The sequence below is a fragment of the Sus scrofa genome, chromosome 14 (assembly GCF_000003025.6).
Source record: "Sus scrofa isolate TJ Tabasco breed Duroc chromosome 14, Sscrofa11.1, whole genome shotgun sequence".
Taxonomy (NCBI): Eukaryota; Metazoa; Chordata; class Mammalia; order Artiodactyla; family Suidae; genus Sus; species Sus scrofa.
The window spans coordinates 30,440,786-30,468,785 of NC_010456.5; the positions used below are offsets into that span (position 1 = coordinate 30,440,786).

General features: G+C 40.7%; 1 protein-coding gene across 19 annotated transcripts in view; it reads left to right on the forward strand.

Annotated features, from left to right (window-relative positions):
• CLIP1 (CAP-Gly domain containing linker protein 1) overlaps nt 1-26,310 on the forward strand; it is a 146,226-nt gene extending 119,916 nt beyond the window's left edge. For 7 of the 19 annotated variants that reach the window (XM_021072958.1, XM_021072969.1, XM_021072976.1 and 4 more), the window contains 7 exons: nt 13,075-13,127; nt 19,853-19,970; nt 20,062-20,212; nt 20,749-20,798; nt 22,959-22,964; nt 23,923-24,047; nt 24,616-26,304. In XM_021072958.1, coding sequence (XP_020928617.1) covers nt 13,075-13,127; nt 19,853-19,970; nt 20,062-20,212; nt 20,749-20,798; nt 22,959-22,964; nt 23,923-24,047; nt 24,616-24,841 — 729 coding nt within the window. In that variant the 3' untranslated portion in view covers nt 24,842-26,304. Of the gene's footprint in view, nt 1-13,074; nt 13,128-19,852; nt 19,971-20,061; nt 20,213-20,748; nt 20,799-22,958; nt 22,965-23,922; nt 24,048-24,615 lie in introns of all 19 variants that reach the window. The other 12 variants (XM_021072961.1, XM_021072964.1, XM_021072967.1 and 9 more) reach the window with 3 other exon arrangements.

The following is a 28,000-nucleotide window of genomic DNA, read 5'->3' on the forward strand; positions in this document are numbered from 1 at the left end:
TCCCGACCCTCCTCCTTTGACTTCTTCCACACCAGCTGAGTGCTCATGCTTCTCCTGCCCCTCCTACCACACCCCGTCACTTGCCGTTTTCATATGTGCTTTTACAGCTCTCCTCCTCCCTTCCCCGCTGGGTGCACTTTCCCTCACTGTGTCATCACCTCCCTTCTCCAGGTGGGCCGCTTCCTTCCTCAGTTCAGGTATCATCTCCTTGGCTCCCTGTGTGTGACACCAGGAGCCTGTGTGTGTGGCCACCTCAGGCTCCTGCCCTGCACAGCTCTGAGACACCAGGACCCGTAGAGCAGGACGTGCACATAGAATGGGGGGTGGAATGAGCATCGTCTTTAGCCAGGCCCTTAGGTCCTGCTTTATAGAACATGATGGGGAGACTGCATGACTGCCCTTTCTGCCTTCTTCCACAAGTCCATTTACTTCCAGTTTCATGGTTTTGTTGGAGGGTTGTGGTTGCCAAAAGCCAACTGCCACATGAGTGGGACTTTTGCTCTGTGTGGACACATACAATGACTTGGGGCAGGATCACGTGGTTTCCAGATTCATGGGAACCATGCAGAGCATTATTCTTTTCACAGAGAATACTAAAAATAATCAGAGTGATGCGAGTTCTTTAGAGACACAGCACTTTGGAAAGTCACTTTGGAAATGTCTGATTTATCATTCCCAATTCTCACATGTATTCCCCCTTATGAGGGTTGCAGATCCACTGAACTGTCACTATGGGAACGATGCTGATTTTCCCCCTGCTTATTGCAAAATGAGGTTACCGTTGGCGTCTGGAGACTGGACAGATATTAGATGACTCAGTAACTGTCTTTTATCAACAGTTCTTCCTGACAGAGGTTATAACAGATGCAGTATACGAAAAACTGGGGTTATTATCTAAATTGATCCATGAATCATGAATTGCCTGCCTTTTAAAAAAGCCTGAATTCCCAGACCTGAATGTTTAAACAAAGAAGGCTAGTTTTAGCTTGTCATGTTTTATTTTAGGAAAGTTGGAATCATTGGCCATCAATTTTAGTCTGGGCAAGGGGAACCTCTGGGCAAATAGGGCTGAGCAAAGCTGGATCAAAGAATCTCTCTCCCTCAGTACCTAATGAAGTGAACACACTTTTTTGACTATTAAAAATATCTCCAGGAAAATCTAGCAAAGCCTGTCAGCTTCATCCTCTAAACGTTAAAATTGACAACCAAGAAAAGAAACAAAATTGTGCTTTGGGAGTTCCCGTCGTGGTTCAGTGGTTAACGAATCCGACTAGGATCCATGAGGTTGCAGGTTTGATCCCTGGCCTTGCTCAGTGGGTTAAGAATCCAGCATTGCCATGAGCTGTGGTGTAGGTCGCAGATTCGGCTCGGGTCCCGTGTGGCTGTGGCGTAGGCCGGCAGCAGCAGCTCTGATTCAACCCCTAGCCTGGGAACCTGCATATGCCGCAGGAGTGGCCCTAGAAAAGGCAAAAAGACCAAAAAAAAAAAAAAGTTGTGCTTTGACTGTTGGACACCCTGTTCATAGTGATAGGAGAAAGGAAAACAAGTAGCAAAATCCCTAGAATTTTCAGTCTTAATTCTCCCCATCCTCAGGCCCAATTTTGGAGAAAATTAGACTGAAGAAGTGACTAGGCAGCCTGGGTAAAAGTCAAGGAGAAATCTTGAAGCTAGAAACCTTCTTCTACCCCTCAGGATTCTACCAGAGCAGGAAAAACTGCTAGTTGTCATTTTCCATAGCTGGTCTAGCCAACTGAATGGCTAAGGAAACGGGAGTGGGTGGGGGTCTTAAATGATGATAAGCGTATAGGCAGGTGGTCCGGGGGGCCTCATCATTCAGCAGCATCCTCAATGAACCCGCCTCTTCCTTTCTGCTCTGCTGCTGTCCTCAGTGCCTAAGTTCTCACCCCCTCAGTCTCAGTGGCTGTTGTACTTCCAAGCATGGCACTGAGGGGGGAAGGGCAGAGGGCTCCTCTTCACACAGTTTATCTTTTCATTTGGAGAGGAGACTTCAGATCTCTATACTAGTGTCACCTCTGACCGTGAGTGAGGCTGGGTTCCTCCCAGAAGGGAAGGGAACTGAGGAGGTGAGAGTAGATGTTGAAAGAGCCAGCTTGTAGTATCCACCTGAGACTGAAGCTGAGCACACTCATCTTTGGGAGTGGGTTAGCTCGGTCCCGATGCGGTGACTACCACATGGGACAAATCTCAGAAAGAGACCTCCAACAGATGATACACGTCACCTTGACAGCACTCTCCCCATGCTAGCCCCACTGCCCTCTGGCTACAGAGATGTCCAGACTGCACTGCCCAATTTTTCAGTTGTAGCTTGGAAATGAAGATTAGACGTCTCAGATAAAGTACAAGGGGCATTAAGGAAAGTTTATTTACATAACATGCAAATAGAGGGTCTAGGTAGAGCTGCACAGGATTAGATGAACAATTGAGTACATACTGTACCAAAAGAGGGAAAAGAAAAGAAAGGAACCTAGAAATCGAAAGAGAGATGAGGAATTCAGGCCATGAGAAAACATTACCCAGAGGAAAATACTGCTCTTTGTTATGTAAAAACTTAAGTGACGTAAAGAAAACAACTTTCTCTGGAGCGCTGGGACGCAGGTTAGATCCCCATCCTGTCACAATGGGTTAAGGATCGTGTGGCTTGGGTCTGATTCCTAGCCTGCGAATGCTGAGGGGCAGCCAAAAAAGAAAAAAAAGTGGTGTAAATAAAACAACTCTTCAAAGGAGCAGAGGAATTCCCTGGTGGCTCAGTGGGTTAAGTATCCAGCATTGTCACTGCAGCAGGCCAGGTCACTGTGGTTCAGTCCTTGGCCCAGGAACTTCCACATGCTGCAGGTATGACAAAAAAAAAAAAAAAAAAAAAAAAAAAAAGAGAGAGAGATGATAAAATGACATAAGCTGAACAGAGAGAAAGAAGAAAGAAGAGTTAAGGAAACAAATTGAAGACCAAAACTACCCCATATCAGAATTCCTAAATACATCAGAAGTATAGAGAGATCTATTGAACATTTCTAAAAATATAGAGAGAATTCTTTAGGTCCCCAGGCAGAAAAGCAGATTCCTTATAAAAAAGGAGAAAAACCAGTTCACTGCAGCCACATTCAGTGCCAGAAAAAGAAGCCATAGTATACTGTTTCCAAAGTTCCTAGGGACAGAAAATATGATTGATAGCATCACATCCAGGCAGTTATTGTTCAGGTAAGAAGACAGATGTTTCCAAACATGGAAGAACTTAGAAGCTGTAACATCTATATGTCCTTCTGGAAAGCTGCTTGCTGATAAAATCTGGCCAAGCCAGACATGAATCAAAATACAGAACTTAGGAGTTCCCTAGTGGCACAGTGGGGTAGGGGTCCGGCATTATCCTCAAGGCAGCAAAGGTCTGATCCCCAGCCCAGTGCATTTGGGTTAGGGATCTGGCATTGCCACAGTTGCAGCATAGGTCACAGATGTGGCTTGGATTTGATCCCTGGCCCAGGAACTTCCATATGCTGTGGGTGTGGCAAAAAAACCAATTTACAAAATAAATGTATAGTATATACCTAGTGGGAATTCTCAGAATATAATATATCTTTGTGGTAAAGAATATTCTTTTCTTCCCTCAACCATTTTCTTTAATTCAGTTTTTCTTTCTCCAGTTAAATTCAAGTAAAATTAATTTTTTTTCTCTCTCCTCTCTGTTCTTCTTTCTCTATATACATGAAGAGGTCTGTCTGTGTGTGGGAGGCGAGACAGCTAATGTTAATTATTTCTTCTCTGGAAGGGCTTGTCCACAGAAATTACTAAATCCTCCTCTTCCTTTTTTTCCCCCATGACCACCTTTTCTTCCAAGAGGAGTCTGTCTGTGTGTGGGAGGCGAGACTAGAAATCCTTAGACACAGGGAATAGGAATGTGTTTTGTGCTGTCAAGGTAGAGCTGCTATTTTGGACCTCAGAACACTTGCTTAGAGGAGAGATGGAAATAGCCCAAATGTGAACCACTTCACTGGGGAAGTTGGGGAGAAAAGCAACAGCTAGCCCCAGCTCACTCAGACTGGTTGAGCAGAGAGAGTTTAGTGTGTGAGGGACCCTGGCTTTTAAGTACCACCAACTCGTACCCACGGAGGGCACTAGCATACTGACTATGACACCATGAAATTGAAGGACTGACACTACCAACTTTCAGACTTAGAATAAAACTCTGGTAATCAATACAGTATGTTATTAGCAAAATAATAGACCAAGCGGACCAATGAAACAGAATAGAGAGCTCAGAAATAGACCCACATAAATATAGGCAGCCTATCTTTGACAGAGGAGCAAAAGCAATATAGTGGAGCAAAGATGATCTTTTCAAATGGTGCTGAGGCAAGTGGACATCCACATGCAAAAAGTGAATCTAGACACAGATGTACACCCTTCATGAAAATTAAGTCAAAATGGATCATAGGCCTGGGGTTCCCATCATGGCTCAGTGGTAATGAACCTGACTAGTAACCATGAGGACATGGGTTCGATCCTGGCCTTGCTCAGTGGGTTAAAGATCTGGCATTGCCGTGAACCTGTGGTAGGTTGCAGACACAGCTGAGATCTGACATTGCCGTGGCTATGGCGTAGGCCAGCAGCTACAGCTCCAATTCAACCCCTAGCCTGGGAACTTCCTGCCGCACATGCAGCACTAAAAAGACAAAAAAAAAAAAAAAAAAAAAAAAAAAAAAGATCATGACCCAAATGTTAAAGGCACGACTGTAAAACTCCTAGAAAATAACATAGGGGAAAACCTAGACAGACTGAGTGTGGAGATGACTTACTTATTTATTTTGGCTGCACCTGCAGCATACAAAAGTTCCTAGGCCAGAGATTGAACCTGCACCACAGCAGTGACAATGCCAGATCCTTAACTGCTAGGCCACCAGCGAACTCCAGGAGATGACTTTTAAAATACAACCCCAAGGGCATGGTTTATGAAAGAAATAATTGATAAACTGAACTTTATTAAAATTAAAAACTTCTGCTCTATGAAAGACAATGTGAAAAGAATGAGGAGACAAGCCACTGGCTGGGAGAAAATTTTTACAGAAGACACAGCTCGTAAAGGACGCTTAGCCAAAATAATACAAAGAACTTGTGAAACATAGCAATAAGAAAGTGAACAGCCCAATTAAAAAATGGCCAAAAGACCTGAATAGCGCCTTACCAAAGAAGATACGTAGATATGGATGGCCCGTAGGCACATGAAAAGATGCTCAGCATCACTAATTATTAGAGAAATGCAAATCAAAACTACAGTGAGGTACCGTCTCACACTTGTCAGAATGGCCATTATTAATAAGTTTACCAATAACAAATGCTGGAGAAGGTGTGGAGAAAAGGGAACCCTCCTGCATTGTTGGTAGGAATGTAAATTTGGTACAACCATTATGGCAAACAGTATGGAGATTCCTCAGAAAACAAACAAACAAAAAATAGAACTACCATATGATCCAGCATTCCCACTCCTGGGTTTATATCTGGACAAAACTATAATTCAAAAATATACATCCACCCCTGTGTTCATAGCAGCACTATTCATAATAGCCAAGACATGGAAACAACCTAAATGTCCACTGACAGATAAATGGAGTAAGAAGATGTGGAGTGTGTGTGTGTATATGTATTTTTTATGGCCGATTTTATATATATGTACACACACACACTTATATATATATGTATAAAAAAGAATGAAATAGTGCCATTTACAGCAACATGGATGCAACTAGAGGTTATTATACTAAGTGAAGTAAATCAGAAAGAGAAACAGACACCCTATGATATTACTTATATGTGGAATCTAAAATATGGCACAAATGAATCTATCTACAAAATAGAAACAGACTCACCGACATAGAGAATAGACTTGTGGTTGCCAAGGGGGAAAGGGGAGGGAATGGGACGGACTGGGAGTTTGCAGTTACTAGGTGCAAACTATTACATTTAGAGTGGATAAACAAGTTCCTACTCTATAGTTCAGGGAACTATATCCAATCTTCTGGAATAGACCGTGATGGAAAAACAATATTTTAAAAACTATAAAAAGATGATATGTAGATGACAAGCATATGAAAAGGTGCTCAATATTGTAGATTCTTAGGGAATTGTAAAGTAACAATGAGATAATATTATACACCAATTAGGAGTTCCCGTCGTGGCGCAGTGGTTAACGAATCTGACTAGGAACCATGAGGTTGAGGGTTCGGTCCCTGCCCTTGCTCAGTGGGTTAATGATCCGGCGTTGCCATGAGCTGTGGTGTAGGTTGCAGACTCGGCTCGGATTCCGTGTTGCTGTGGCTCTGGCGTAGGCCGGTGGCTACAGCTCCGATTAGACCCCTAGCCTGGGAACCTCCATATGCCGCAGAAGTGGCCCAAAGAAATAGCAAAAAGACCAAAAAATATATATATATATATTATACACCAATTAGAATGGCCAGGGCTCAAAACCCTGATAACATCAAATGCTGATGAAGATGTGGAGCAACAAGAACTCTCATCCATTGCGGATGATAATGCAAAATGGTACAGCTGCTTTGGAAGACGGCTCAGCAGTTTCTTACAAAACTAAACATATTCCGATCCATATGATCCTGCAGTTGTGCTCCTTGGTATTTACACAAGTGAATTGAAAACTTATGTCCACAGAATCCTGTGTGTGGATGTTTATAGCAGATTTATTCACAATTGCAAAAACTCAGAAGCAACCAAGATGTCCTTCAGTAGGTGATTGGGTAAATCAACGGAATTACATCCAGATGATGGGATATTATTCCGCACCAAAATGAAGAGCAACCAAGCCATGAAAATACATCAGGGAATCTACTGAGGCATAGTACGTATGCACATTACAAGGTGAAAGAAGCCAATTTGAAAAGGCTACGTACTGTGTGGTTCCAACAAAATGACATTCTGGAAAGAGCAAAACTATCATGACAAAAATATAGTGGTTGTGAGGGGTAAAGGGGGAGGGAATGATGACTAGGGAGAGTACCAGGGGTTTTAGGGCAGTGAAACTGTTATGTACAATACTGCAGTGATGGATCCATGTTTTTATACATTTGTCAAAACCGATAGAAGGTACAACATCAAAAGAGAACCTAAAGTAAACTTTGGACTTTAAGTGATAGTGATGTGTCAGTGCCTGTTCACTGATTGTAACAAATGCACCACTCTCCTTTGGGATGTTGATGGTAGGGGGCGCTGTAACAAATACTGCACCACTCTGGTGTGAGATGTAGATAGTGGTGGAGGTTGTAACAAATGCTCCACTCTGGCGTGGGATGTAGAGAGCAGCAGAGGTTGTACATGTGTTGGCACAGGAAGTTATGGGGAATATCTGTACCTTCTGTTTGATTTTGCTGTGAACCTCAAACTTGTTTAAAAAGTAAAATTTATTAATTGAAAACATGTGTAGCCTTACCCATAATAACATTAAATGTAAATGAGTTAAACACTCTTATTGGAAGGCAGAAATTGCAGAATGAAATTTTTGAAAACATGATATAACTATATGTTGTCTATAAGAGAGACAATTTAGATTCAGAGATACAAATGAATTGAAAGTGAAGGGATGGAACTAGAGATACCACATAGGAGTTCTCTGGTGGCACAGTGGGTTAAGGATTCAGCATTGTCACTGCAGCAGCTTGGGTTTGATCCTTGGCCTGGGAACTTCCACATGCCGAGGGATGTGGCCAAAAAAAAAGGTAAGGTATACCCTATAAACAGTAATCAAAAGCAAACTGGAGTGGCTATACTAATATCAGAAAAATAGACTTTTAAGACAAAAGTTGTTACTAGAAATAGAGAAGAAAAAATTTTTTTTTCTTTTTGGGGCTGCACCTGTGGCATATGGAAGTTCCCGAGCTAGGGGTTGAATTGGAGCTGCAGCTGCCAGCCTACACCACAGCCACAGCAACACAGGATCTGAGCTGCATCTGTGACCTGCACTGCAGCTTGTGGCAACACCAGATCCTTAACCCACTGAACAAGGCCAGGGAGGGAACCTGCATCCTCATGGGTACTATTCAGATTCTTGACCCACTGAGCTACAATGGGAACTCCCAAGAAGGAAATTTTATGGTGGTAAAATGATCATCCAGAAAATACAATTACAAGTGTATACACACCTAATAATGGAGCCCTAAAACACACAAAGCAAAAACTGACAGATTTAAAGGAATAAATAGATAATTCAGTAATATTATTTGGAGACTTCATTTCAGCTCTATTTCAGAAATGGGTAGAACAACTAGACAGAAGATCAACAAGGAAATAGAAGACTTGAACAACTCTGTAAATCAGCTAGGCCCATCAGTAATCTAAGAGCTCTCCAGTCAACAGTAGCAGAAGACATTCTTCTCAAGTACACACAGCACAGAGCTTTCTCCGTAGTAGACCATATGATAGGTCTCGTGAATTTAAAAGGATTTAAATCTTGCAGAGTATGTTCTCTGACCACAATGGAATGAAACTAGAAATTATAACACAGGATTCTCAAGTGTAGCTTTAATTCGCATTTCCCTGATAACTAATGATTTTGATCTTCTTTTCATGTGCTTATTGGCCTTCTTTATCTCTTTGGTCATATGACTGTTTAGCTCTTTTGCCCATTTAGAAGTTTCGTTTGTTATCTGTGTATCATTGATTTGTGAGAGTTCTTAATATGTTTTGAATACAAGTTCTTTACCAGATTGTTTTGTACGTATTTTCTCAGTCTGTGTACTGTGTTTGCATTCTCTTTTTTTCCTTTTCCTTTTTTTTTTTTGCTTTTTGGGGCCACCCCTGTGGCATCTGGAGGTTCCCAGGCTAGGGGTTGAATCAGAGCTGTAGCCACTGGCCTACACCACAGCCACAGCAATGTCAGATCTGAGCCATGTCTGCGGCCTACCTTACGCCCCAGCTCACAGCAATACTGGATCCTTAACCCACTGAGCGAGGCCAGGGAACAAACCTGCATCCTCATGGATGCTAGTCAGATTTGTTTCCACTATGCTGCAATGGGAACTCCTGTCTTTACATTTTCTTAACAGTGTCTTTTGAAGAGCAGAAATTTGAAATTTTTATCAGGTCCACTGATAGGGCTTAGATGTAATACACTACAAAATCAATGAGCACACCTAACTACCTAGATTTTGGCTTGTAAATACTCTTCTTCACTAAGAGAAATGGCTGGTTCCTAGTCCAAGACAAATACAGGTTGGGCTTGGAATATCTCATGTACCAAAAAAGGAAGGAAATGCCTAAAGAAAACTGGGGTTTAGTCGAAAACATATTAGAACCATGTTGGAAGGGGCTTTCACTAGCCAAATCTGAGATAATTTGAGCATCAAAAGAAATAGTGAGTTCCCACGTGGCTAAGTGGTTAATGAACCCGACTAGGATCCATGAGGACTCAGGTTTGAACCCTGGCCTTGCTCAGTGGGTTAAGGATCCAGCGTTGCTATAAGCATGGTGTAGATCACAGATGCAGTTCAGATCCCAAGTTGCTGTAGTTGTGGTGTAGGCTGGCACTACAGCTCCGATTCGACCCCTAGCCTGGGAATCTCCATATGCCTCGGGTGTGGTCCTGAAAAAAAAAAAAAAAGACAAAAAGAAATAATGATAGTAATGGATTATAGTCTATAAAATAAGTAACCATGATAAAAATATATCATGGAAACAGATAAAAATAAATGAAGGAAAAATGAAAGCCCTTATACTACTCAGCCATAAAAAAGAACAAAATAATGCCATTTGCAGCAACATGGATGGAACTAGGGATTCTCATCCTAAGTGAAGTAAGCTGGAAAGACAAATACCGTATGATATCACTTATATGTGGAATCTAAAATATGGCACAAATGAACCTATCTACAGAACAGAAGCAAATTCACGGACATGGAGAACAGACTTGTGGTTGCCAAGGTGGACGGGGAGGGAGTGGGATGGACTAGGAGTTTGGGATTAGTAGATGCAAACTATAGCATTTGAAATATAAGCAGTGAGGTCCTCCTGTATAGCACAGGGAACTGTATCGAGTCACCTGTGATGGAACATGATGGAAGATATTATGAGAGGAGTTCCTGTCATGGCACAGCAGAAATAAATACGACCAGGAATCATGAAGGTGCAGGTTCAATCCCTGGCCTAGCTCAGTGTGTTGAGGATCCCGTGTTTCCATAAAATGTGGTGTAGTTTACACAGCCCGGATCTGGCATTGCTGTGGCTCTGGCATAGGCCAGCAGCTGTAGCTCCGATTGGACCCCTAGCCTAGGAACCTCCATATGCCATGGGTGCCACCCTGAAAAAGACAAAAAAAAAAAGAGAGAGAGACCAAAGAATGTATATGTGTGTGTGTGTGTGTGTGTGCGCGCGTGTGTGTGTGTGCGCACGTGCGCGTGTGTAACTGTGTCACTTTGCCATTTAGCAGAAATCAACAGAACATTGTAAATCAACTGTAATAACTTTTTTTAAATGAAAGCAAAAACCAACTAATAGGTGACGTGATGGGATTAGAAATCACTGGTAACTATGTGGTAATAATTTATTTAGGCAAGAATCATCAATTGGTGTTAAAACCAATGAGTGAAATTTTATGGAAGAACAGGCTATTTATATAATTTCAAAGTATCTCTTCGCTAAATAGTAATATTTTTACAGTGGATACTCATGGAAGATGCTTTCTTAACTAAGTGATCAAAGTTACCCTCACAAAAATCAACATTATGTACCTCTTTTTTTTTTTTTTTTTTTTTTTTTTTTCTTTTTTTTTTTTTTTTTTTTTTTTTTTTAGGGCCACATCTGAGGCATGTGGAGGTTGCCAGGCTAGGGGTCTAATCGGAGCTGTAGCCACCAGCCTATGCCACAGCCACAGCAATGCCAGATCCTTAACCCGCTGAGCAAGGCCAGAGATTGCACCTGCAACCTCTTGGTTCCTAGTCAGATTCGTTTCCACTGCGCCTTGATGGGAACTCCAACAATTGCGTACCTCTTAATATCATTTATTGAGAGGGACATGAGATCACTTCTGTGGTGTTTCTGCCAAAAAGTGTACAATCTGATTCTACTCGTGGAAATACCAAATGAATTCAAATTAATGGACATTCTACCTATGTGTGTGCTCTTCAAAACTGTCAAGGTCACAAAAGACAAGGAAAGAATAAGGAAGTATTTAGACTAAAGAACCATGACTACTAAATAAAATGTGTTATCCTAGATTGGATCCAGGAGCAGAAGAAAAAAACATCATTTCCTGTAAGAGTCAGTACGATAAGTATCCTAAACTTCTGTTCCATGGAAATTCAGGCACAGTATATCCCTCAAGAAACAGTGAAAATCTTTGCATACTTGTTCTTTGCAGTGTGGAATGATTTTTTTCAAGTATTTATTATTTTTATTTTCCTCTGTTGTGAACTATCTGCCATGTCATTCATCCATTTATATTTTCATTGGATTCATTTCCTAAAGTTTGTTGATTTTTTCTTTTAATTTTTTAACTATAAAAGTAAAACAATTTCCTTGTTTAAAAAATAAATATAAACTATATAAAAGGCCACAAAGGAAAAAAAAAATGAGGGCCCCTGTCATCTCCACATCCCACTCTCCAGATGTTCTCTCTCTCATTTCACTTTTTAAAGTTTTCCTCCCACTCTTTTCCCTTCCTTTTTACTCTTTAAAAGTTTCTAAATGTTTCTATGAATTACTCATGCAGCAAAAGCACATATTTTAATGAACTAGGAAAGGAGAATCTGCAGTGGAAAAAACTGTACGTTAACCTCTATAGATTTCTTGGTGACTTTATATTCAAAACACACACGTTAGCATGTAAGAACTTTTCAAATGTAGCATGTACATACTTGACACATAGTCAGAAATAAGACCATGACTACTTCTAGTGGCTAGTGGCTTAAATCCTGGGCCACTCCCAAATGATTGGAAACCATTACATACTCTTTGGTGTTATCCTTTGATTTAAAAAACAAAAACAGAGGGTTTTTTTACCTCTTTGTTGTATTAACAGTGTGAGTTAAAATTGGTGCTGTATTGGAGTTCCCTTATGACTCAGTAGATTAAGGATCCAGCATTGTCATTGCTGTGGCTCTGGTTATTGCTGTGGCAAGGGTTTGATCCCTGGCCTGGGAATTCCCCGTGCCATAGGCATGGCCAAAAAAAAAGCAAAACAGAAACAGTGGTACTGTAATTGGGTGAACTCTGTGTGATGCAGATTGGGGGTAGAGGTGAGCTTTTCCTCACAAGATGACTAGCTTCCCAGAAAAATGAAATTTTAGAACTAAAGGGCCACTGGAATTCTTTTTGTAACTTTCCTATTTTATAGGTGAGAAAGAAATGCCTGGAATATAATAGGCATAAGATGAGGCCCATGTAGAATAAATCACCTATTCCTGGCCCTACACAAGTTAGGTGTAGGGCCAGGAACACATTTGACTTCTCTTGTTTCAGTAAAGGAACCAGAATGTTAGTAGTGAAGCTTTCACTCACTCATTCATTTAACAAATGAAGGAAATATTTATTGAATGTCTAAGATATGGCATGTACATCGTATTACTTAATACTATAACTCTCAGGTCCCAGAGAAAGGGGAGTCATTCAGGTCATAAATGATCTGTAAATTAAGAACTGGGGAGTTCCCGTCGTGGCTCAGTGGTTAACAGAGCTAACTAGCATCCACGAGGACTCAGGTTCAAGCCCTGACCTCGCTCAGTGGTTTAAGGATCTGGCGTTACTGTGAGCTGTGGTATAGATCGAAGATGCGGCTTGGATCCTGTATGGCTGTAGCGTAGGCCGGCAGCTACAGCTCCAATTGGACCCCTAGCCTGGAAACCTCCATATGCTTTGGGTGCGGCCCTAAAAACAACAACAACAACAAAAAACGGAAAAAAACCATATATACTGTGATGTACATGTGCTCGTTTCCCATTGCCTCTGGGGAAAGCCAACTGCTTCCGCTGTCCTGCAGTGTGGGAACGTGACCTGTGGAATGAGAAATTGGCCTCTCTGTGGACTTGTTATGAACTGAACTTTTTTTTGTGTGTTTTTTTTTTCCAGCTGGAAGAAGAGAGATCTGTGCTCAATAATCAGTTGTTAGAAATGAAAAAGAGGTAGGCTTTCTTTTTGTGTCTATTGTTTTGGGTGTATGTGGTGTGTGTTTATTAAGGAAAATGTTAGAACATTATGTATACAGTAGAAAACATATGACCTTCTTATATTCAGAAAATTACATTGTAATAGTTTAGTATTCTGAATGGAAAAAATTATGAAAAATCCGTTTGCAAAAATTGCGGTATTAATTACTAAAACAAGGACTAGTTTTAAGCCATATTCAGTTGTGTTTATCCTGAAATATTCTAAAGTCAGAGTGTCTCCTGTTCTGCTGCTGTTGCCTCCTAGTTTCAGTAACTAAAAATACTATTATTTTACCTAGAGTAAATTGATCTACATATAAAAACTAATTTCAGTTATAAAAATTTTTAATTTTTCAATAATAATAGGAAACAACATTTAAAATGTTTCCTCAAAAACATTATTTTAAAATATTTCTTTAAAAACATTTATTTTCTTTCAAAAAAGAGAGAGAGAGCTTTGTTATTTGTTACTCTTTCATGATAATCAAATGCTATTCAAATGGAAGCTTCCAGTACTTTTGAGTAAGGATAAACGGGCCCCCAGGAATAATCATTTAGAGGTCTGATGCTTATCCTTTCTGATGGTCTCTGTCCACTCTTTTAAAACAGTTTGTGCCGAGAGAAATTCTGTGCTTTACCCTGTATGCCAAGCAGGTCTAGTGTGTGCTGTTGCTAAGAACCACTGCCTGTACAGCACATTGCAACAGTGACCTGTTTTTTTATCTTACTAAATACAAAAATAAAACAAACTTGGAGTTCCCATTGTGGCTCAGCAGTAACGAGCCTGACTTGTATCCGTGAAGATGTGGGTTCGATCCCCGGCCTCTCTCAGTGGGGCAAGGATCCGGCATTGCTGTGAGCTGTGGCATAGCTTGCAGATGCAGCTTGGATCCCGTGTTGCTGTGGCTGTAGTGTAGCCTGGCAGCTGCACCTCTGATTGGACCCCTGGCCTGGGAACTTCCACATGCCACACATGTGACCCTAAAAAGCAAAAAAATAAATAAATAAATAAAACAACCGCCCCCCCAATCTTGAGGAATAGTATAATCAAGAATTCTTCTGTTTAAAAAAAAATAAAGTAAAATGGAAAACCAAGAATTCCTGGAAGTTCCCTTGTGGTATGGTGGTTTAAGGACCCAGAGTTGCTGCAGCTGTGGTGTAGGTCGCCACCATGGCGTGGGCTCATTCCGTGGCCTGAGAACTTCCACATGCCTCTGGTGCAGTGAAAAAGACAAAAAAAGAATTCTTCATGCTCTTACAGAGCATTTTATTCTTAGTTGTCAGGACAGAGGAAGTGCCCCTTAAACTGATGTATCTGTTTTACACACAGTGTCTCCTCCTGGCAGCATGACAGTTACTTCAGAACTGAGGGACTTTATTTAGCCACAGAGATACCTGTGTTCCGTAAGCTACATTCCACAGGAAATTAAGCCTCAGCCCAGAGGTGTCTGCCCCCTTTCTTTTTTAAAGACATCCTTAGACCCATTCTTTTTTAAAGTTTCGTATCAGAATGCATGGGTATTTCATCACTGCCACACCTCTGGTCCAGCCAGGTGTTCACCAAGCGCCCATGAGCTGTGGTGACTGGTCTGCCATCCCTTCACCAGGTGCCTGGGTGAACACACAGCTCTGCCTCTGTGGGCCTTGGGATCTTTTACATAAATAAGGCTTTATTTCTTTAAAAAGAACCCCCTGTGTGCCGTTATCAAGGGTATGTGAAAACACCAATAGCACTTATTCCTGAGGCATTCTGGCAAGTGCACATATAAAAACGGATTGGTGTGAGTGCTGAATGTAAATCTCTTTACATTTATGTGGCACTTCTTAATTCACAGTTTTATTGGCATCTCAAAATAACCCAGTGAAATGTATAGTGGGGCTTGCATTTTAAAATGATGGAACTAGGGAGTTTCCGTTGTGGAACAGCGGAAATAATCTGATTAGTATCTGTGAGGATGCAGGTTCCATCCCTGGCCTCATTCAGTGGGTCGGGGATCCGGCATTGCTGTGAGCTGTGGTGGAATTCGAAGACACGGCTTGGATTCCATGTTGCTGTGGCTGTGGTGTAGGCCTGCAGTTGCAGCTCCAATTTGACCCCTAAGCTTGGGAACGTCCATATGCAGGTGCAGTCCTAAAAAGCAAAGAAAAATAAAATAAAATGATGAAACTAAAGCCCCCATAATTAAGCAGCTTGGCCAAGAACTCAAATGCAGGCGTAAGCTACAGGTCTTCAGATTTTTAAGTGGGATCTTTTCTCATTGTACATTTATTTGTTACAGATTTATTTTTACTTTTTAAAAGAAATATGCCATGCTTTACTAGACCCTAATATGTGACTTTGACTAAATTTTATGCCTTTTAAAATGTGAACATACATGTATGTGAATTTTTCTTAAAAAGATAGAACCAATTTGGGTACTTGCCCATTCCTGTCTTCTTACTTCATCCTGCTCCCATTAAATGTTCTGGATATGTTTAGGAGAATGTCTCTTGAAAACCACTCTTTTAGCCAGTAAGTGCAAATAAAGATGATTAATTTTTCTGGGAGTGAAAAAATTTTAAACTTAGTTTTTTATATTTAGAACTTTTTCTTTGGTCAGATTGTTAATTAACCCTCATGGAAAGTCATGTCTGTTTCAGAAATCCGAATTCAAGTAATATTTTAGCTACTATTTGGGGGACTTAAGTGCCTTCTGAAAATCAGTTTGGTAAAGGATTCATATGTAGGTCTGGGTGTGTAATAAGTAAGCATAGAGTAATAAAAAGAATTCGATACTTTCTTAATGTAAAAGTCTGGAAAGTATTTAAACCACAAAGATATTTTCATTGTAGTTGTTCATGCCAGAACTGAGATCTTTGCCAACAGTTTAATTTGGAGGTGATAATTGAACCTACATAGTCAAGAAAGTATATAATTGCTTCATACAGACTATATTGTTTATCATGTTGAAGTGCAGTGCTTACCCTTGATGGAGGGTGAAAATAATCATTAAGAAACTAGCATTACCTTCTTGTATTTGGTGTGGTTTTTGGCTGTCTTAACATTGAATTGCAAGCAACATGTAGTAGTAGTTTTTAAAAATTCTCTTAGTTTAAAACTGTAATCATTTCTTTGGAAAACCAGTCCCCAAGTTAGGCAAAACACTTTCAAAACAGGTTCTGAGATGCCTAGTAGATAAAACAGAGCCAACCTTGAATTGCTCTAATTAATGAATATAGAGAAGTGTCTTCCTCTGGCTGAAAAAGATTGGGAACCTGTTTGGCTTCCCTCCCTTCTCCAGGCTTTTTGATGACAAAGAAGGGACTCCAGAGCCCAAATCTTAGCTGTGGACCTGTAGGGTCAGAGTTAATTGTGTTAGTGTCAACGCAGGGTTTGTATCAGGAATGAAAGCTGGCTGGGCACCATCTGCCAATTCTGAAGAGGTCGCCGCTACCCCAGCTCCTGAAGCTCACTGTGGGTTGCTGACTGTCTGACTGTCTCCGAGCTTGCGCTGCTTACCAATGCTCATTTCACCCCTCTCTTTTCCCTTTCCTAACTTGCTTCCTTTGCTATATCTGTGTGTCTTTAATGGTAAGACTAAAGAAAGTCTATCCACGTTATAATAAATAAATTTCATATATTTTTAGTAAACCAAATTGTTGTATATATATATTTTTGGCTGCCTTTGTCCCTCTGTGTCTTGCTTTTGTTTTGTAAAATATTCTCAGCAGTATACTCACACACACACACACACACACACACACACACACAAACATCTTTTCTATATCTACAGCACAGAACTTCGGTGCAAATTTAGTTCTCCTTACTGTATTTGCATTTCTCTTCATGTTCCTAATATTTGGTTCTTGTTATCTTGCATTTTTAAAGCTTGCCCAGTAACACTTTAAGGTATTTGCTTCATTACTGGAATTTATTTCTTATGTAAATAGTAAGGAAAGAATCTGGGTAACAAATTCCCTTCGGGGAAAGATTTCTGGCCCCTGTAGCCCTTCTTTCATGTTACATTTATCTTCCCTTCTTGATATTTTTAGTAATGTCCAGTCTTTCCAGCCAGCATGGCTTAAATGTAACCCTCGCCCTCCTGTCATATGTGACTCATGTGTCAGTAATGTTGGCATAAATTGTTAATTTAGCCCCTCTTGGTTTGCACAGAGGTGTTTGGGCTTAGAAATCACCTTAAGATGCTGGCAGTGAGGATCTGTCACAAAGGTGACCTGTCAAGGTCTATTTGTCCTATCATTTGGCATATAAATCACAGTCAGATGATTTCTCTTTTTTTTTTTTTTCTCTCTGCCCCTCGCATGGCATGCAGAAGTTCCCAGGTCAGGGATCAAACCTGCACCACAGTAGCAACCTGAGCCACAGCAGTGCCAGTGACATATCCTTAACCTGATGAGCCACCAGGGAACTCAAAGACCCCTTTCTTAACCACACATCTTTTGAAAACTGGTGCAAGAAACCTCTGCTTGCCATCTTCTTAGAAAGTAGCCTCACATAGATATATGTGTGGGACAGGGAGCAAAGATGGCCTGTGCCTTTTTCCTTCTGCCAGCAGATGGCGTCCTCATCCCTCCCTAATGCACAGAAGCTGCGAGATCTTGACTAACTAGAGTCCCAGTTACAGAAGACTAAATCTGTGACCTCTAAAATCATGGCCTTTTTCAGTGAAAACATTTAAAATCACATTTTCCAAATTTGAGTTGGATTTACAAGTAAACCTCTTGAAATAGGCTGTACCATAGAATGAACTACCAAATAAATTTAATAGAACCTTAAGGAGCCCAAGATTTATTGAATCTTTGGATAAAATGATGTATCTGCTTTCCAGGTGAAAAAAAAAATTCCTATACATTCCTTTCATTAAAACCTTTGTTTTAACTTAAATGAGAGCCTACTCCCCAGCAAGGTGTTATTCAGTTAGTAATTTAACAGCACCAAGTATATATAGAATGCTTGGGTGTTGAATTCAAGAAATTTCTGTTAAGTATCAGATTCTTTTCTTACTACTTATTCTGGGGTGTAAGTGTCAGCCACACAATGAGATAAATACAACACTTATATTTTCATCTTTGTGTAGAAGTTCAATTTACCATAAACCATGAGAATTCTGTAATTCGTGTGCCGGATATCTTGGGTCTCACTAACTAGACATACATTCTGCCATTTCTATCCTGGGCCTCAGTTTCCAATCCCTGCAGCCAACTCTAAAACAGACTGAACCATTACATGCTCCGCATTACCCTTCTGCTTCTAAGAGAACCAGGAGTCATTGGGTTTGTTGTGGTTTAAACCGTGACTCCCTGACGATTACCTACATAAATGTAGGGCCTCCTCGGTGGTACAGCCTGAGGTTAGTTAGGGACTTTCTCTCCAGTTTTGTTCTCCCAGAATATTTCTGTGATACAAGTTACTTTTCATCTTGTTTCGCATTGCATGTAATTTTTTAAAATTTATTTTAAAACTGGAGGTTTCCAGAAGAGTTGGAAAGGAGATGGTACAGAGTTCCTGAATTCCCTTCCCCCAGCCTCCCCCTCACGTGCACATCTTATAGCCTGGGTCCTTTATCTGCACTGAGAGGGTAGTGCTGGTCCAAGACTCTTGGCCAGCTTCTAGATATTGTTCAAATTTCCCCAGGTTTTTTAATGTCTTTTTTTTTTTTTTTCTCTCCTGGGATCCAGTTGAGGACAGACTACATTGCATGTAGTTTTCGCATCCCCTTAGTATCCTCCGATCTGTGACAGTTCCTCAGTCTTTCCTTGGCTCTGACGACCTTGGGACTTTGGAATTGTCGTCAGGAGAATGTAAATACATGCACACACTGTTGAATGCAGAGTATCCTGCCCTTCGGGTTGTCTCTTTTGTGTCTTGCCCTCCTTCCCTGTCTTCCTTCATCTTTCCCTTTCTTTTTCCACTCCCTTGACACCAAAATAAATGTCTCCCTCCGCTGATAACCATATGCTGGGTTAGCCCCAAGAACGTAAGTCATGTGCACTGATCTTCCCCCTCCAGATGCCCCCTTGTTTCCATTCTACAGCTGAAAATCCATTTTCATGTTGCTGTTCTAGCCTTTATGTAATTACCTTTACTTTCCATGAGCAACTCAATGTCAATGGACAAAAAGTAATACTCCTTCAGTTTGAATAGTAGTAATAATCTCTGCTACTGTTTTGGCCCATAAGATCTCCAAAACACATTCTTGGAACTTGCTCAGAGTTACTGAAATTAGTGAGAACCAATTGATACTTCCAGCATAAAACTGCTCTGCATGACATCTGTATAATTGCTTTGCATGTGTGTATTTTAATTGTTGTTATTGCTTGGTAATAATTTATTCAAGAAGTAACAGAATTCATCTTGGGGGGTTAGCTTTTTTAAGTAATTCTTTGTGGGTACAACAGTCTTGTTTTGTTTAATTCTACAGTCTTCCAAAGTTATTAACTTGTTTCTTTAAATTCAAATGGATACAATGATATGCAGATTCTGGCATGTCTATGCATAGGTAAACTTTTTCTCCCCTCACAGTAAGTAAACTTCAAGTAAAATTTTGCAAGCATAATAGCCTTAACCCCCTCTAAAACTTCCCTGTGGTACTTTTTCCCTTTATATTTGCTAAAGTCAATTGCGTGTCTGTTCTTGGACACTTGTACACTGAGCATGCTCTCAGTTGATTTCTGGAATTTTTAACTCTTTGGTCTTCTAGAGAATCCAAGTTAATAAAAGACGCAGATGAAGAAAAAGCTTCCTTGCAGAAATCCATCAGTATTACTAGTGCCTTACTCACAGAAAAGGATGCAGAGCTGGAAAAACTGAGAAATGAGGTAGGGTACCATGTCAGGGGACTGTTGGTGCCACCCCTGGGTCTCCTGCCCTCCCCCCACCCCGAGCCCTAAGCCAACCCATGTGTTTCAGGTCACGGTGCTCAGGGGAGAGAACGCCTCTGCCAAGTCCTTGCATTCAGTTGTTCAGTCTCTAGAGTCTGATAAGGTGAAGCTTGAGCTCAAGGTAAAGAACTTGGAGCTTCAACTCAAAGAAAACAAGAGGCAGCTCAGCAGCTCCTCAGGTAAAACCACAACCGAGTGGCGCGTCTTTCCTGCAGAGGAGCCCTTCCCAGTAGAGGTACCCTTGGAAGGTAGCCCATGTGTGGCCCTGGACTCTCTGTCCTCAGATGAGGCCCCATGCCGGGGCATGCCTGCCTGTCCCCACACTGGACACCCCTGTGGTCTTGAAAGTTGGTAGAAATTTATATCAGATGGTAGGTGGCAGCTGCCATCCCAGATCAACTATGGGTTCTGAAAATACGCAGCAGGGGAGGAGAAAATGGGAGCTCACCTCTTTCCATTCAGATGGATGTGGCAGGCGTCCCTACCCAGCAGAGGGCCAACCCTGGAGAGAGGAAATGTGAAGGGGTCGGGCCTGTGTCCATGTCTCAGTGGTCCAGATATAGGACAGGAACTGAATGTGTTCTCACAGAGGCACCTTGAGAATTCCACATGAGAATGGGTTTCTAACACTGGCCCTTTCATTGCAATAAAAGGGAAAAAGATTACAATTTTAAAAAAATCTCCCCTCCATTTTTTTTTTTTTTTTTAATATAAGGTAATACTGATACTCAGGCAGAAGAGGATGAAAGAGCCCAGGAGAGTCAGGTAATATTCCTTCCTTTTGCTTTGCTTACTTGATGTTTTAAAAAAACATTTAGGAGTTCCTGTTGTGGCTCAGAGGAGACAAACCCAACTAGTATCCCTGAGGATGCAGGTTTGATCTCTGGCCTTGCTCAGTGGGTTAAGGATCCAGCACTGCCATGACCTGTGGTGTAGGTTGTAGATGTGGCTCAGATCCTGTGTTGCTGTGGCTGTGGTGTAGACCAGCAGCTGTAGCTCTGATTTGACCCCTAGCCTGGGAACTTCAATGTGCACCTCTGGCCCTAAAAAAATAAAAGTGAAAAAATTTAAAAATAAAAAATCATTTAATCTCTTACATAGGTAATATATTCATATGGTCTAAACATTAAACAGTATTAAATATATATACAGTTTTTAAAAATCCCCCTCCAAATACCATCTCTCTTCTGCTCAGTTCTTAACCCCTTAAACAGGTGATCAGTGTTATTAGTGTCTTAAAAAAATTTATTTTCAGGGACTTTTGGGAGTTCCTTCATGGCTCAGCAGGTTAAGGATCCAACATTATCACTTCAGTGGCTCAGGTTGCTGCTGTGGCTCAGGTTTGATCCTTGGCCAGGGAACTTTCATATGCTGCGGAGCAGCCAAAAATATATATTTGTGTATATTTTCAGGGAACTTTCATTGCTGAGGGGCAGCCAAAAATATATATTTATGTATATTTTCAGAGATTTTTCAAAAAATGTATATACAAGCCAAAATGAATACAGTCTACCCCCCTTTTTTACACAAATGGCATATTACTTAAACTGAGCTGCACTTATCTTTTTAATAGTTGTACTGTATTCCATTATATGCCTATTCCATAATTTACTCAGCTCCCTATTGGTTGACATGACATTTGGGATGTTTCTGATCTTTAAGGTGTATTATAAACAATGCTGTAATGAACTACCTTGAACACCTATCATTTTACAGATATACTAATATATCTTCAGGATAAATTCCTGGAAGTAGAATTCCTCTGTCAGAAGCTTCTTTGCTCATCTTTACCCTAAAAAGAAAAGTCAGGGTTCTTGAAAACTGTTTTCTAGGACTTCCTGTTGTGGTGCAGTGGAAACGAATCTGACTAGTATCCATAAGGATGTGGGTTCGATCCCTGGCCTCTCGCAGTGGGTTAAAGATCCAGCGTTGCCGTGAGCTGTGGTGTAGGTCACAGACGTGGCTGGAATCTGACGTCGCTGTGGCTGTGGTGTAGGCCGGTAGCTGCAGCTCCAATTCGACCCCTAGCCTGGGAACTTCCATATGCCAATAGTGTGGCCCTAAAAGAAGCAAAAAAGAAAAGGAAAGAAAACTGTTTTCTAAACCCAAAATTATCAAAATAGCCTTAGTTTAAGAAATAGGATTATACTGGAGTTCCCTGGTGGCTCATTGGGTTAAGGATCCAGCATGCTGTGCCCCTGGTTGCTGCTATGGCTCAGGTTTGATCCCTCCCTGGCCCAGGAACTTCTGTATGCAGTTGCAGCCAAAAACATAAAAAGTAAAAATGGGATTATATAGGGGCAAACTATTCTGTTTTTGGAAATGTATAGCCCATAAGCAACAAATATCTACTGTTTCTTCCTTCAATTTTAATAATATATTTTGGACATATTTATCCTGTTCAAAATTCAAAGGTACAAAACCCATCTATCACTTTTAAATAAAAGAAAACCTCGGAGTTCCCATCGTGGCGCAGGGGTTAACAAATCCAACTAGGAACCATGAGGTTGTGGGTTCGATCCCTGCCCTTGCTCAGTGGGGTGAGGATCTGGCGTTGCCGTGAGCTGTGGTGTAGGTTGCAGACGAAGCTTGGATCCCGCGTTGCTGTGGCTCTGGAGTAGGCCGGTGGCTACTGCTCCGATTAACCCCTAGCCTGGGAACCTCCATATGCCACAGGAGCGGCCCTAGAAAAGGCAAAAAGACAAAAAGAAAAAGAAAACCTCAGTGAGTTTGTGATTTTAGTTACATCTCATTTAAAAGGCATGTAAGGACTTAGCAAACACCCTATCTTAGCCTGTATAGCACTGTCTGCTTAGTTTATATGTCTAATGAGCACAAACTTAATTAACAATGTTTTCTCTTTCCCCGTTCCTTTCTGCTTCCGTTTGTTTCGTCTGCCACTGCCAACACTTTTCTTCCAATCAGCAAATGGTTTGTTTCATGTTTCCTAATTTGTGAGCGTGTGTGTGTGTGTGTGTGTGTGTGTGTGTGTGTGTGTACATGTGCATGCATGTGTATGTCCCCCTGTACTCACATCCATTTTGTGGCTTTTTTCCCCTCCTGATATGTAGCTTCTAAGAATAAAGTCTTAGAAAATGTGGTTTGAGACGTGAGATTCAGTGGGTCTGCCTTCCAGTGTTGGAAGGGATAGTCTGCAGAGAATCACAAAGCTGGAGATTGCTAGCTTTGTTTCATAACCACCCCAGTGGGAGAAAAAGGCCAAATATTTCTTTTAAAAGTGAAGTATGTTTGTATGGGTTTAAACACACACACATGTATTAATAGTGTAAAGTGGGATTTTTTTCAGTGGACATTTAGAGAAATGAGACCTTGATATGGCCTGTAAAAGAGGGAAGAAACTTACTATTTTTAAATTAACGTGCCATTGCTTTGAAAGAAAACGTTCAGACAAGAGCATTTCCTCCTGTCAGTCATGTCGTTACCCCACTGTCCTGAGTCTCGGCCCAGGTCCCCTGTGTGCTGCCCCCTTGGCATGCGCAAGTGTCCGCTTGGGTGGAAGGCGCCTTAAGCTTCTCTTTACAACTCCTTCATTTTCCTCTGAAGACACAGTTACCCTCCTACCGTGACTAGGAAGTAAGTGTCAGGTGGTGGAATTTCTATAAGCTTTTTTAGATCTACAGAACATAAAAGTCCCGAATTGGTTCTGCAGTTTGATGGAACACGAAAACTGGTTATGCTTTTTGTAAAACTGTGTGTGTGTATAAACATATATAAAACAAGGGCTCTGCCACGGACACTGTCAGCCCCTCTGTGGCATCTAGCACACTCTGCAACCAAAACCTGAGAGTGTACCCCTGACTTCTTGATGCTCTCGCGAACATGTTTCAGTCCTTTTACACATCTGTTTTGTCCCCCCCCCCCAAATCAGATCGATTTCCTAAATTCAGTAATAGTGGACCTTCAGAGGAAGAATCAGGACCTCAAGATGAAGGTGGAGATGATGTCGGAAGCAGCTCTGAATGGGAACGGCGACGACCTGAACAGTTACGACAGGTATCTCGTGTTACACAATGCTGCTGGGAACCTTAGTTCCATCTAAGTAAATGTGTTTTTAAAGCTAGATACTCTGGTGAATTGCTTTGTGGTTACTTGGCCATAAATCAGTTTCCATAGATCTGGCAAGAGAGTGGAAATCGTTTGATGTGAAAACTTTAAATGTGAAGGAGTTCCTGTTGTGGCTTAGCAGAAATAAATCCCACTAGTTTCCATGAGGATGCGGGTTCAGTCCCTGACTTCACTCAGTGGGTCGGGGATCTGGCGTTGCTGTGAGCTGTGGTGCAGGTCACAGGCGAGACTTGGATCCCGAGTTGCTGTGGCTGTGGTGTAGGCTGGCAGCTGTAGTACTGTAGGTCTGATTTGACCCCTAGCTTGGGAACCTCCATGTGCCACAGGCACGGCCCTAAAAAGGCAAATTTTAAATGTGGACCCATAGTCCTTACATTCGAGGCTCCCAGACTTGCCCATAATTCTTGTTTATTTTATATTCATTACAAGTGATACTTGTCTCTTGAATTTCTTCTGATGGAGATGTGTTTCTGCTTACCCACGCTAACAATTGTAGCGATGATCAGGAGAAACAGTCCAAGAAGAAACCTCGCCTCTTCTGTGACATATGTGACTGCTTTGACCTCCATGACACAGAGGATTGTCCCACCCAGGCACAGATGTCTGAGGACCCCCCCCATTCCACACACCACGGCAGTCGGAGCGAGGAACGCCCCTACTGTGAAATCTGTGAGATGTTCGGGCACTGGGCAACCAACTGCAATGATGACGAGACCTTCTGATGAAGCCTCCCATCAAGAACTGGGCTTTCTCAGATGCGCTGGCATTGAGGCAGTGACCACCAGCATCACGTGTGCGGACTTCAGGAGAACTCATGTTTATTTTTTACCCCCACCAACAAATCTAAGAAAATATTTTGCTCGTCAACAAATCGCCCTTTTAGTCTCCACCTCTAAGTTTTTAAGTTAGAATAATAAATAGTTAGGTGAGTTTTCACCTCTAATTTTGTCTTCCTGATTTTTAAAAGTATTAACCAGACATTGCACCGGATGCCATTACATTTATTGTCCCTAGGGAAACCTCATAGAACAATTCCTACCCTTACAATACCTTATTTAAGTAACTTTAAATTATGCCGTTACTTTTCATATTTGCACTAAATATTTCCAGGCTGCATTTGTATATTTAGATGTTTTGGTTAAGCTTCAACACTGGAATGAGTTGAAAAAAATGTGCCATTTTGCATTTTCATCTACTCATTTAAAGTATTTTATTCTTAAAAGAACTATCTGAGCTCTTTGCACTACCTGATGTTAGTAGTGCCTTTATTTCATGCTTGATGATACTTAGGTGTGATTATAAAATCATGAAACAGGTCAAGGGAGGGGAAAGCCCCTGAACTGCTGTGGGTACATTTTATAATCTCTATGCTGCACCCACGTACTCTACTGTGGTGTTCTGTTCATTGGTTTTGCATAATTTCAGCTTCTATATATTATATGTATATATTTTTGTAAAATCTATATTTTGGGAAAAAACATACACAATGTGTCTTTCTTTTCAGATTTTTACCTTTATGAAAAATAAAACACTTCAAGATATTCATCAGGACATAACAGACTAGGCCAGAAATAGCATCTTGTGGCTTTGCAGCTATTTTCTTCTTTTTGTTTTTATTTCTTTATCAGATATAAATCACTGGGAGAATTTTCTCCGGATTTTATTTTCCTTCTCCAGCAGATATCCCCAGCAGTAATTTAATTAGATAATAAGCCACTACAGAACACCTAAATTAACCGATCTACAATCTTTACAAGTTTTTTTTTTACTGTGTTTTTAGATGAATGTATGATGAGAAATTCAACATTAATAATTTTGGATTTTCTTATCACAAAAAAATAAAAATGAAGGACCTCAACCAGGAGAACTTTTATCAACCAGTTTGAATCTATTTATCTTCATTTGAATGTCTTCTAGAATATGTAAAAAGTAATAAATAAATGTATCATCCATGAGACATGTATAATAAGAAGTTCTATAATTGTATATATGCCTTTGATGTATTTTCCCCTCGAGATTATCAACTATGTGTTTGACAAGTGAAAGATAAACCTGTAATCAGTTCAAATTTTTGGTTATAAACATGAATAGGAACTGTTTCACAAACTATGTGTAAAGCAGTATTAAAATTTGAGCAAACAAGTGTTCTGTATCTACATTAATAAAGGGTTATTCTTTTTTGCCAGTGGTAGTAAACTGGTATTATTCTCAGGTTTATTTGTCGTAATGGTTTTTCTACAAATGAACAAGCACTGTAGATCCAAATAGCAATTTCTACTGCCGTTTGTTGATAAACAGCTTTTAAGAAGTTATCTCAAAGCATTCTATGACCCATTCAGCATAAAATAAATACCCAAGGTGCTTATCCATTGCTATGTCACACTCTCATTACATGTAAGTGGCACCAGGTACAACCAACTACATATTGATGCATGAAGTTTTGCGAAGAAACTGGTGAAAATTGCTGTGATGTTTACCAAAATGACAAATGAACCGAGCATCTGTTTTATGAGTTCTGACTCCACCACAGGTAGATATTAATCCAGAGTAGAGTTACTAGCTGAACATTACTTTGACCTTTAAAAAAAAAAAATACCCTGATAGTAGTCCTTGACTACAGCATTGACTAAACTGATGAAAAGACTCAACTACACTTATTGTGGTCATCATTTCACAGTGTATACAGAAATCATTATGTTGTATACCTAAAGCTAATATAATGTTATATGTCAATTATATCTCAATAAAAATGCATTTTAAAAAGAAAAAAGCCTCAAACTAACACTAAAGTCTGCAATGTTTCTAGGGCAACTGCAGTACTGTAGCAATGTCTCCAAACATTGGGTCTTACACAAGTAGAAGGTCTGTTGATAACCATCTAGCATCCTGACGGTGAGTTTTTTGGTTTTTGTCACAAGGGCACCTGAGTTCCCAGACCAGGGGTCAGATCTGAGCTGCAGTTGCAACCTAAGTTGCACCTTCTGCAGCTGCCAGATCTGTTTGAGGAGGATCCTTTATTCTAGTTTTGCTCATTTGCACCCAAGCATGACTTCACTAACTGTGGATATTTTTACCTCTCAACATAGTTGTGCTCTCATTTAACAGTTCATGACATGGCCTGCTGAGCTCAAAGTTCACTCTCACAGATGGTGCTACAATATGTAATTCTCAGTTGAACAAAAACCCTGCACATGTGAGAAGAGTCTGGGATACAGGTTGAGAACCACGGTGAAAATCGGGTTGAGAATTAAGGCATGAAACACTCTGCATGTATGGAAACAAGTTCTTTTAAAATCTAAATGTCTTTGATAGAATCAAGACATTGAGAGTATAAGTATCTTAGTATGTATGACTGATTATCATCCTCAAATTCCACTCATCGCTTTCGTATACTCCATGTAATTGCTTCGCGTCCTTTCTTCGTAACATTGTATGAAGGATTGAAGGAAACCAGGCAAGACCAAACATTTTCAAGCCTTTTTCACCTCAAAGTACTGAAAAACATATATCTTCCTAATGTTATTTATTGAACAATTGTTAAATTACAGGCGCACTAAGCCTTTTACATAAATTATACCATGTAAATTACATCTTCTTTCATCCTCGTAATTCACAAGAATTTTACCTGGATTCCACGTCGGATACCGTTTGTGTGAAATACTACACATCACACAAAAGTCTATTAGGAAGAGCTAAAGGGACAAGTCACTCAAAGTTCCCGCGGCCCTTAGCCATTTTTGTAGACTGTAGCCGACAAACCGAAAGAACAAAGCTCAGGCCCTTTCGATAGCTATAAATCGAAAAGATTTCCATTCAAGCTCAGCTTGGTTACCATTTTGCAGCGGTATGCTTGCTGCTCTGAAGAAAGTCTCTCGATTTTT